This window comes from Limulus polyphemus, unplaced genomic scaffold (assembly GCF_000517525.1).
Source record: "Limulus polyphemus unplaced genomic scaffold, Limulus_polyphemus-2.1.2 Scaffold7031, whole genome shotgun sequence".
Lineage (NCBI taxonomy): Eukaryota > Metazoa > Arthropoda > Merostomata > Xiphosura > Limulidae > Limulus > Limulus polyphemus.
In genome coordinates, this window is record NW_013672641.1 from 17,730 (window position 1) to 30,307 (window position 12,578).

General features: G+C 36.2%; 1 protein-coding gene across 1 annotated transcript in view; it reads right to left on the bottom strand.

The window, feature by feature from the left end:
• LOC111089686 (fibropellin-1-like) overlaps positions 1-12,578 on the bottom strand; it is a gene marked incomplete at its 5' end in the record, with an annotated part of 20,187 nt that overhangs the window by 5,544 nt on the left and 2,065 nt on the right. The window contains 5 exons of the mRNA XM_022402619.1: positions 1,052-1,180; positions 3,031-3,267; positions 4,069-4,291; positions 4,339-4,346; positions 7,204-7,357. Coding sequence (XP_022258327.1) covers positions 1,052-1,180; positions 3,031-3,267; positions 4,069-4,291; positions 4,339-4,346; positions 7,204-7,357 — 751 coding nt within the window. The remainder of the gene's footprint in view (positions 1-1,051; positions 1,181-3,030; positions 3,268-4,068; positions 4,292-4,338; positions 4,347-7,203; positions 7,358-12,578) is intronic.

Below are 12,578 nucleotides of genomic sequence, written 5' to 3' on the forward strand. Positions count from 1 at the left end.
GATTCGAACCCGCGACCCTCAGATTGCGAGTCGAGTGCCCTAACCACCTGGCCATGCCGGGCTACTTAAGGTAACAATAATATAGACTAGCGTTTCCCAAACTATGTTCCGTCCGAGATTCATGGGTGCTCCGTGAGAAAATCATGATTTTACATTTTAATAAAATATTTAACACTTTTTGTACGATCATAACTTATTATGAAATATTTTCCTATGTATTAGAATTAGATAATATCGATTTCACATTGAAGAATAATTATAGAAGATGTCATATCTATTCCACATAATACCTTAGTGGAGAGGTTTGTATCGGAAATATATTATAAGCATTCAAATGTAAAAATTCATTAATATGTAATTTGATTAAAAAAATAAATGAATAATATACAAATCTAGAGGACGCTGCGCGCTCAACATACCGTCTACACCGATATTTCACGTGTCTAATATTCCGTAAGCTTTTTCTTAGCTGAAAAGTGTTCCGTGGCCAAAAAAGTTTGGGAAACGCTGATATAGACTAACAGATGTGATGGAATTCACATTTCGTTGTAAATACTTTTAACATTAATTAGTTATTCCATTACGGATCTCAACATTGTAGCTGTTTAAACATATAACATTTCGGGAATATGTTTGCTTGTGACAAGTCACTGCCCAGGATGTTTTTTGTACACAGTATCAGGAATCATCGGGTGTGCTGGAGCTATAGTTATTTGTAGGGAATACAAGGAAAAATATAAAGTCCACTGAATAAGGATAACATGTGTAACAACAATAACAAATGCTCGTCTGACAGAAGATGGTTTTAAAATATTCTTTTAATTGCACAGTAGTTTTAGACACTTTTGCAGTCAAGCTTTATTTTTTGACAATTTTGTTAAGCCTAGTTGGCTTCTTTGATTCGCCAGCATAGACGTTTTGAATCACAAATTCATATTAATTATGATATAAGTCACGCAATTTTAATATGAAGCTTAACATAATATTTTCTTATTTTATCAATCAAACAATAATTTGTTTATAGCTATATTTCTAAAATAATTTCTCAAACCTTCACAGAGGTCACCAGTGTAGCCAGGCCGACAGGAACAGAAGAATGTGTCGAGACTAGGCCAGCAGCTGCCGCTGTTCTGACAGGGATTTGGGAAACAAGGGTTGTAATGCTGAGTGCAGCCTGCTCCTGTCAACAGATATAATCTGAATTTATTAATCTATTATGATAATATTCAGTTTTTGTCTATCCCGAAACTTCATGCGCGCACACTTCATTTCAACGGATGTAAATATACTTTAGAAGACATTTTGTACAACAGCATTTTAAAAGCTTATAAAAATTTTAAAAAAAGTCTAACATTATAAGCTTATTTATTGATAACTAGGTACTGTAACGTTGAGGCTTAACTAAAAACGTACACAAGTTACCGTGTTAATTTATCTCTTTATCGAATAAAGACCGTACCTAATAAAGGCTTAACTAAAGTAAGGCGTAAAACAAATGGACTTGTTGATTTCGGTGTCTGCGATTAGAATTCTTTTGTATTATTCAAGATATCTCGTATTCAAAGAAATACTGTTACAATAAAGATACCAATTTGATCGCAAATGTTTTGCATGTCTCTGCTAGTTATGTATTAAAAGCAAACATTCCCTAATTGTTAAGTCGTTACTTTTTATATACACAGTCTTGTTTACATATATAAGCTAACTATAAATAGGCCTCAAGTTATGGACTCCTTCTAGGGTATATTGTTGACATTACTAACGATATAGGCATGGCCAAGTGGTTAGAACACTCGACTCGCAATTTGCGGGTCGCGGATTAGAAATCCCGTTCCAACAAGCATGCTTGCCCTTTCAGCCGTGGGGGCGTTATAATGTGTCAGCCAATCCCACTATTCGTTGGTAAAATAGTAGCCCAAGAGTTGGCGGTGGGTGGTATTGACTAGCTGCTTTCCCTCTAGTCTTTCACTTCTAAATTACGACGGCTAGCGCAGGTAGCTCTCGTGTATCTTTGCGCGAAATTCAAAACCAAACAAAATTAGCGATATTTGTTAATTCAATACCTCCTCTACACGTAATACGTGGATTTACTTCTAGTTGATCAAAGTCCGGTCATATTCGATGTATCAGAGGGTACCGAGGTACAATATCTGCGGAATTTATTCCTCGTGTAGCTCGAGAAAAAAAATACCCATTCATGGTGAAGATATGACGTAAAAGTAGAATCACACGACAGCAAGAAACTGTAACAATTATTTTAATAAAGCTAGTTTCATAGATTCATTGGTAATTTAATCCTCCTGGCTCTCTATGAGCAATATCGGTACTACTGTAAATACTTTGCTCCGAAGTAATGGGTCGTTTTTTTGTTTACGTTTTTCATACGTCATACGCGTACCTAGTAAGACATCTAGTGAGTATTTCTTGGATATAAAAATAATTGAAAACATGTTAATGGTGTTTTAAATGCCCTCTTGTGAGGAAAAAAAAACATACTTTAGACTTTGTGTACAAATTTAAGTAGTAAAAAAAGCTAAAGTCGAGCTATTTCAACTTTTTTTTTGGCTGAAAGAAAAGTATTTTATGAAATGTTTGAGTAATTTGCTGTCTGCTAATCACAAAAAGGGAATACAAGCAGGTGACTTACAGAACCACGCCTTCTGCATATCAACTAATCAGTATAAACTGAGCCAGAAACGTTGTTGTTTTGTTGTATTATCAGCGTAAAGTTTACAATGGTTTGTTTGTTTCTTTGTTTTTGAAATTCGCGCAACGAATAGTGGAATTTACCGTCACTTTATAACGCCCTCACGCCTGAAAGGGCGAGCATGTTTGGTGCGATGGGGATTCGAACCCGCTACCCTCAGATTGCGAGTGAGCGCCCTAACCACCTGGCCATGCTGGGCCCATGTTATAGGTAGAAATATAAGATTTAAGCACGACTTGATTATTACATAATTAGATACTTCACTGAATAAAACTTATTTGACAGCTAACTTATAAAACGACACGAGAGAGCCAAGGACATACCATTATAGCCTGAATGACAGATACAACTGTAATTGTTGCCTCTGTCCACGCACTGTGCTGGACTAGGACAAGGGTTAGGGCTACAAAGGTTTACTTTAATCTGACATCGTTTGCCTTTGTAGCCTGGACCACAGTGACATTTGTAACTCGCTACCAGGTCTTCGCATGCTCCTCCGTTGACACAAGGGTTAGAATCGCACTCGTCGTACTCGAACTCACAGTGATCACCTCCAAAACCTGTGGATTTGTACAAAGCTGGCTTACAAGAAAATTTAACATTAAAATGAACACATAACATGCATTAAGGAGATTAATATTTGCAGGTTATACACTGTTAATCTAAAGGGTAAAAAAGACTGAAATGTGTATAGCTGTAAGTAAGGATTAAGCTAGATGTATTTCCTCAGGGTCCCCGAAAGTGTTCTGTTTTTTGTTTCTTTATTTGAAGTTAAGCACAAAGCTACATAATGGACTATCTATGTTCTGCCCACCATGGGTATCAAAACCCGGTTTTTAGCATTTAAGTCCGCAGACAAGAGTAACAAATACTTTTATTTCTTGCTTTTGAAGTTCATATGTCATGCTGTGTTGTAGCCTATAGAGTGCACAACTCTTAATTATTCTCGTGATTCATGGTATGTGCTTGTTTTACTGACGTCACGATAGTACAAATTGCAACGTTAAGCGTTTCTTATGTGACGTAGTGCTGTGGTGCGAGTATTTAAAACATGTGACCCCCTTCAGGCGGCCTTCTGTGCCCTTTCGAGGAAACTAAGCAAATTCGAAAGTCACAAAAGAAGCTATTACCAATACGCGTTGTCACCAATCGATAAGGGAAACAGTGACCGTATGACATTTAACATTTCTAAGTAAATATGTTTATATACATACAATCTGTATTTGAGAACTTTGTCAGTGCATATGATAATGAAATTAAGATTCAGCTTTGCGAGTACTCGTTATATAATTGCAAGTCTAAAATTAATACAACTTATCGTTAAGGAAGAGAACATTCAGTGATGACAAAGGCAAGCTTACCCGGTAGACAATAACACGTGAATACTCCTTTACCATCTTCACATACCCCGTGGACACAAGGGCCGGACAGACACTCGTTAATATTCGTCTCACAGTTCTGACCAGCGAACCCTTTTGGACAGTCACACCAGTAGTTTGTTTCATTTCCCCAGCAGGTGGCGTTATTAAAACATGGCTGTTCATCACATCGACTTTTGTTAACCACAAAGTCACTTTTGGAACCCTTAGATTTCTGGTCCAATACGTTAACCACAAGGCCACATTTGGAACCCGAAACCCTAGAATTGTTAATCCAATATGTTATTATTATGTACACTGGTTTAATGCACCCTAAACTGTCGATAGTGAAACATTAATACAGAAATTTTAGAAGATCGTAGTATAAATACGGACCTTAGATAGTCCACCCATAATTAACAATCTAAAATACATAATCTACGGACTCTTGGTTGACCTGGTCCCCGAAAAATCCAGTGTAGGATCGAAATGTTCAAATGAATGTAAAGAAACGGGAAATGGCTAAAAGATAAAAGTAAAGGGGGGAATCTGTTTTGAAATCGATACAGTGGGTATTTCTATATATATGCCTAAATGAAAATGTTTCTGCAAAAGTTACAAACTGCTGTAGGCTTGAACATGACGTTTCCATGTACTTGACTACATATACATGTATTAGTCTACATGATTCTCTGTTTCTCTACTGTTTATATATATATATATATCACTTTGTGATTAATATTGCATGCACAAAATATGCCCTTGGGAAATAATATATTATAATAGATCTCATAGAAATACGGTGTAACAGCACGATATATCACAGCTATGCGTAAGAGTGAATATTCCACACGTGCATTTCCTTAATTGAATGGGCGTTGTCACTTTTCCTCGAAAGCATTACTCTTAAGTAGAGGAGGTTTTTGTGTACAGAACAACAGCAACCGAATGGTTTTAACCACATTTTTGTTATTAGTTTCTATACCGAGTTATTTGGGCTCCAATTTCAGATGGAAATATCACTGATATTTAATAAATGTATTTAACAAAGCATGTAATGAGTGCACAGTTTCAGATGGAAATATCACTGATATTTAATAAATCTATCTAACAAAGCATGTAATAAGTGCACAGTTTCAGTTCACTCATTTAAGGATTCTATAAAACTACCCTTCCTACTAAAACATTTAAACCTGATCTAAGGATTCTATAAAACTACCCTTCCTACTAAAACATTTAAGCCTGATCTAAGGATTCTATAAAACTACCCTTCCTACTAAAACATTTAAACCTAATCTAAGGATTCTATAAAACTGCCCTTCCTACTAAAACATTTAAGCCTGATCTAAGGATTCTATAAAACTACTCTTCCTACTAAAACATTTAAGCCTGATCTAAGGATTCTATAAAACTGCCCTTCCTATTAAAACATGTTAAACCTAATCTAAGGATTCTATAAAACTGCCCTTCCTACTAAAACATTTAAGCCTGATCTAAGGATTCTATAAAACTACTCTTCCTACTAAAACATGTTAAACCTGATCTATGGATTCTATAAAACTACCCTTCCTACTAAAACATGTTAAACTGCGAATATGATTAGAGCGAACTGGTTTACTTCCTTGTATACTGATCATAAACCGCAATGTTGTGTAATCTCGTTTTCGTATTCCTGCTTTGAAAGGATATCGTGGTCTGACGTGTGAAAAGGATATTAGACTAGAATTCTAAGGGTTCCAAATGTGGCCTTGTGGTTAACGTATCGGACTGGGAAGCCAATGGTTACGGGTTCTAAATGTGGTCTTGTGGTTAACGTATTGGACTAGATATCTAAGGGTTCCAAAAGTGACTTTGTGGTTAACGTATTGGACTAGAATTCTAAGGGTTCCAAATGTGGCCTTGTGGTTGACGTATCGGACTGGGAAGCCAATGGTTACGGGTTCTAAACCTGGTCTTGTGGTTAACGTATTGGACTAGGGATCTAAGGATTTGGGGGCCGAGAGGTGACGCTACTAAACACTCTTCACACTTTCAGCTCTAGGTGTGTTATAAGAGTGACAGTTAATACTGCTATTCAGTTAAGAGCAACCTCCACAGGCGGCGGATGCTGCTGACTGGTTGCTTTTCCTCTTTTCCGACAGTTTAAAATTAGGGACGGATGTCTGAATCATAGGGGGGGTCTCAGATGAGTAGATAGCACACCAGTTGTTTCTAAGACGAAAACCCAGGATTTAATCCGGGCACATTAGTAGCTCGATCTAATTATTAATTAGACTTATATGATCGTACAGACTAGTAACCACAAAAAATATTATTGATGTTTCTCAGTTAAATATGATGCAAATTATAGAATATTCTCTCATAAACATTTTCATTCGTATATAAAATAAAGGGAAAAATGGTTAAAACAATATCTTTAGAGGGTGCGTGTGTGTTTTCTTGTAGCAAAGCCACATCGAGCTATCTGCTGTGTCCACGAGGGGAATCGAACCCCTGATTTTAGCATAGTAAATCCGAATACGTACCGCTGTCCTACTGGGGGGACATCTTTGGAGGGTATGATTGCACAAAGATAATTTACTGATTTGGATGTCGTTTACATTTTTTTTAATTGATAATTTCCAAATATGAAAGGGGCCTAGTAAATAAGCGAACACTTTATGAAACGTGTATTTCACGTATTGTAATTTATAAAAAAAAATATTATTGTATTTGTTATTCTTTGAAAACAACAACAATACGTTTTAACACCCCTGTCCAATGTGCTTAAGGAATAAAAGTAATAAAAGGTACCAATATTCACGATGTTAGAAAAACACGTAGGTTCAAGAAGTCTTGAGAGAAATTAATGAAAGCCCTATAACCCGAGCGCTTTCGAAAGGTGGACCTTTCTTCTTCAGGGGCAAACTGGGAATGTTTGTTCTGAATGTTAAACTTCTTATCTGTGCCTAGTTGATCTGAAGGCGCAATGCTTTCGAAACTTTATCAAGTTTACTTGTGCTACCTTTACAGGTCTTTCGTCCTCCAGTATTATCTCTACAGTCACCACCGCCCGTTTTGTCTTTGTATCGTTTAGTGTTAAACCATAAAAAAAAACTATTTTCATATTTTTCATGCAAGTTAAGCGAAAATATTTACCGTGAGAACATAAGCAACGGTAGCCAGCGTTTCTAATCCCGTCTGTTACGTCGAAACAAGATCCACCATTTTTACATGGGTTGTCATGGCAACCATCCAGTTCTTCGCAGTAACGGCCTTTGAAATTAGGACAACACTGACACGTGAACGACCTCTGTAATAAAATAATAAAGTTATGGAACCTCAGACAAATCGTCCTTAATGTAGACGTCAAGAGAAATATAACTGTTTAGACAAAAAAACAACTCAAGTTTTTAGTGTAAAGAAAACCAAGTTTTATTTCATATCTTGAACAACTTTGCGGTAGAGTTATTTTGTTTTCAATAAAAATAATAATAAAAAACACTGTGCCGTTTCAGCCTATAGGTGCGTGTCGTCTTCAGGTAATGAATAATTAATAACAGTTACAATTATAATATGCAGTCAATCAAGTGACTAAACACAACTAGGATTTGTTTGTAAAAGATAATATTCACCAGCATTCTGCTGACAAGTGGATTTGAGGTTCTAAGGTTCGTGTCCCGTTACTTAAAAAAAAATCCTACTATTCGATCTGACTGGCGATGGGCAGTGTTAACTAGCTGCCTTCCTTCTAGTCCATCACTTCAATATTAGGGAAGGTCAGCGTACACAGACCTCAGATAACTTTGCGAGAAAAATATAACAAACAAACAAATTCTTGAGAAAATTACATTCATGTTAAACCTTGTCAAGTTATCGACGTTTTGAAATAAATAAGGTCTATTTTAAATCAGGTTAGTGTTTCTTTACCCAATTACTGGCATCTTCAAAACTTTTGATTGTAGACTTTAAGCACCGTTTAAGTATTGTTGGAAACTATTTATAGAATAACGTTACACATTATCCCTGTTTAAGTATTGTTGGAAAATAACTACCCATGGAATAACGTTACTCATTTTTTTGCCGTTTAATTATTGTTGGAAAATACTTATAGAATAACGTTACTCATTTTTACTGTTTAAGTATTGTTGGAAAATACCCATAGAATAATGTTACTCATTCTTAATTGTTTTCTGTGTTAGGTAATGTTCGGTTGAGCGCACTCGTGAGGTTATTTTTAGTTACTGGAACGTTTCCATTTAAAGTGTTTGAAGTTCAAAAGTTTTTTTTTTTTTTCATTTTCATCCTTTATTGCTTATTATTTAACAGATTTTGTATCTTGACTTATGAAAGATAACAATATAAACAACTATTGAGCTTCTAGGTTTCAATAATATGCTCTTATTAACTAAAAAAAAAGAAGAATAACGATATAAAGTTAATGATTATAGGACTGCCAAGTTTCCTACCAAAAGTTGGAGGTGTTTAGTCCACCATATTTATTATTGGCCAGTTTTTTTATCATGAGGATGTTGATGTTCCCATTTATATGCCACTGAAAGTGAGTTTAGGACATCACAGGTAAACAGCACCCAAACTTAGTTTTTCTTTAGTTTCCATGTGATGTCAAGCGGAATCAAACTAAAATATTTTGAAATAATACTTATTCACCTCCGTACTTCCTTTAGTCTTCGGTTGAATTATACGTCGGCGTTTAAGGCAAAGCCGCTAAGGTTATTTGTCGTTGTCCCCAATTTTGAACTATACTGATCAGAGGGAAGGCAGCCAATCAACAAACCTCAACCACCTAAAATCCACTTTCAGGGATTGACTATCACTCTTTTAACACACCCACAACTTAAAGTGCGGAAAATAATGTTTGGTATCGCACAGATTCGAAGTTGGCTCTCCAGCTCCGAATTCTAGAGAACTATTACAGATGAAATTTGACCTATTGTTGCTGATACCGAGTGCTGTTAGGTTTACAACAATTAACTAAAAACGGTTAGGACCGAAAAATGTGAAAAAAAACAAAAAACAAACAAATCAGTCTGCAGAATATATAGTAATACATAACGTTTTATTTTTCGTTCTAGTCACAATTTACTGTGCAACAAGCATGTTTCAGTGTTTCCCACTTTGTATTGGAGATTAGGCTAATTTTTATTTGAGTAGGCTTAACCGCCAAGATATATGAAAATTGTTTGCAACTGGAGTAGTAAGGCAGTCAAACAATACAAAAAACATTATATACTAAAAAGGTTAGCTCGAGATATTGAAATGCTTAACTGTTTATCTAAGGATTTAGCCACGAAGCAGAGTGGCTTAACTAAAGATTTAGCCGCGAAGCAGAGGGTTTTATCTATAGATTTAGTCGTGAAGCAGTGTTTAATCTAGAAATGATTTTACTTAATGCTAACTAGAGTGAGCGTTAGATTCATTTCAACTGCCGCATTTACTAACTTGTAAGTTATGTATTTTTTTCAAAGCAGTCTGTAGAAAGAGATGTATGTTTTAGAAAAAAATAACTAGACATAAAGAAGTCTTGAAATACGAATTTCAGAAATGTACGATATCATTTCCAGAGAAATCAATATGACACTTCCCGTAGTGGGTGAATACAATCTCTTTCATACAAAGTTTGCTTTTCTAAGTCTATTCCTATACTTACTCATTGATGTCACCAAAAACCACCGCAACAACAACAAACCAGCATCCTGTTCAGTAAGCATTTGTTACGGAGTCAGGTAACATTTGAGTGTTTACTGCTTGTTATATCAGGTTTCGATATCCACCATGGGCACAACACAGATAGCCCACAACGAGTATTGAAACTTCATTTCTGACGTCGTAAGCCTGCAGATTTACCGCTGAGCCACTGTGGGGCAAAATTGGAGAACAATGCCAGAATTCTAAATCGAAAGTAACGAAAGCATTAAAACCTAAATAAATCTTGAATGCACAATTAAAACACACTCTTGAAAATCAAGCAAAATTGTTTCATAGACAAATATGACACGGCCAGCGACCATCAAATAAGGGCCAGGCCTGCCCAGGTGGTTAGAGGGCGCTCGACTCGCAATCTGCGGGTTCGAATTCCCGTCAAACCAAACATGCTCGCTCTTTCAGCCGTGGGGACGTTATAATGTGACAGTCAATCCCACTATTCGTTGGTAAAAGAGTAGCCCAAGAGTTGGCGGAGGGTGGTGATAACTAGTTGCCTTCCCTCTAGTCTTACACTGCTAAATTAGGGACGTCTAGCGCAGATAGCCCTCGTGTAGCTTTGCGCAAAATTCATAACAAACAAACAAACCGTCAAATAAATCAAAGACAGAAAGATAATACTAACTGATATGAACACATCATATTCATCCGCAATACTTCAAAACATAAACTTTCTATTGTGTTTATTTGTATGTTTTACGAAATATAATAAGGGCGTCTACTAAACATGGATAAAATGGTTGATGCTACGTAAACGTGTCGTCTTCTCGTATTAATAAAATGAGTACGTTTCTTCTTAACTCGAATTACCAAAATGAATACGCGTTTGAAATGCTAAAAGTTTAATTTTAATTCGTATTGTAAAAATGAACACGTTTAAAGTGCTAAACGTTTCGTCTGAACTCGTATTACCAAAATGAACACGTTTAAAACATGTACATATTTTCGACTTACAGCAACAAAAAACGGAACACAAGTTTTTGCTTTCATAAAATATGCGCAAGGCGTACTTCAGTTAATATCATAAGCATTTAGTTAATTGCCTAATTTAGGAGCTGGAGCAAGAAAATAAAACAAAAAACGATTTAGTTCAGAATGTAAATTGTGATGAAAACGTCCAAAATGATCACATTAATAAACATTTGCATGATTTTTGGAGTTTTATGATGTAAATGTAAAACAAACGTTTTAAAGTTTTGGCTTTCTATCAACTTCTGTTTCCATTAAAATTCAAGAGTGGCGACTTTAATGATTTTGAAGATTCACTTAGTAAAATGTCCTTATCTCGATGGTCATAATGATCTCAGTCATTACATCTCTTCAACAAACAGATCCTGTCAAATCACCTTCACCAAAATATCAGTTTTCTTAAACTGCATATCTTATTTAATAACATTCGGATTACGTATCCAACGTTTATTATGCGCTGGAGAGTGATACCCATTTCTTCCCCTATTCAACCTCCTTTGCGTTACTATTGGTTAAAAAAAGGATAGGATTATTATCAAGCGTGTTAGGTGTTATCATGTTTATCCTTCGTATAGTTAGGCATAGTTTGCCATCTGATTCGTAAGGATAGGCTCATTTACTTAATGTTTTATTAGACGTTTAAAACTATGCTCAATGAAAAAGAAAAATACGCTTCATATCTAGAGCAATCGTTAGAAACAAAATTAAAAGGTACTTGAATATAAAGGGCTTTCATGACGTTGATAATTTTCACAAAGTTTTCTGTAATGGGATTAGTTTTCGGCGTTTTTCATTTTGTTTCGAATATTTGCGCAATGCTTCACAAGGGCTATCTGAGCTTTTCGTTCCTAATTTTGACTTAATAGACAAGAGGGAAGGCAGCTAGTCAATATCACCCACCGCTAACTCTTGAATTGACCTAATCCCACAGTGGGGTTTGACCGTTACTCGTATAACGCACCCACAGCTCCAATGTGCGACGCGCATTTTTTTTCTTTTTGGGGAAACGGGACGTGAACCATGTCTCCTTGATTCCACAGTACAAAACGCTAACCACTAGGTCATGTCCATATCGCCGTTCTCCAGGAACGGTCATCAAAGCCGGTAGGAACACTTTTAATGTACGTTGGTTCGTATTGTATTTTGAATGTGTGTTAAAATATGAGAAACGCTAAGAAACGTGAAATATAGAGGGTTGTGTACGTTATACGAAAACACTTTTGGAACCTCATTACGTTGTTATAGTCCATGCCATTACATCAGGTCATATTCTATCTGACGACCAGGAATAATGGCAATAGCTCTGAATCGCAGTTTTCATGGCAACTCTGTTGTAAGGTTGTCATGTTAAAAGAACATAACTTTCCCGTGCTTTCCACAATCCATCGATGTAATGGTTTTCCAGTGTCTATTTTAACTGTCCGGTCACACAGGAACAAATAGGCTCTGCTTCCGGGATATTTAACTGGTATATTTTCGTATGCAATAGTATGAATACCTGTCTGAGCGAGAGGTATTATTGGAAGCCTTATCTTGGTGAACCCATACAACAGCGGCTTTGTTTCCAGGTGTAGATCCTTCTTGATTGTGTTGCATACTGTTGCTTGGAGCACGAGGACGGATATTGCAACTGACATTTTCGCTTGAGGATTCTCACTGAATAAAAGTCACCGCATTTTGATTACCAAGGCTGGGGTACGACTTGTTGGAGGGCTCTTTCTGGATGGCTCTGGGTTCCCAAGTTGATCCTTATTCCGTTTTTTTTACAATGCTATTAAACACAGAGAATATCCACGTCTTGGAAATACTAAATTCCCGATCTGATTGTTGGTTTGTTTTTG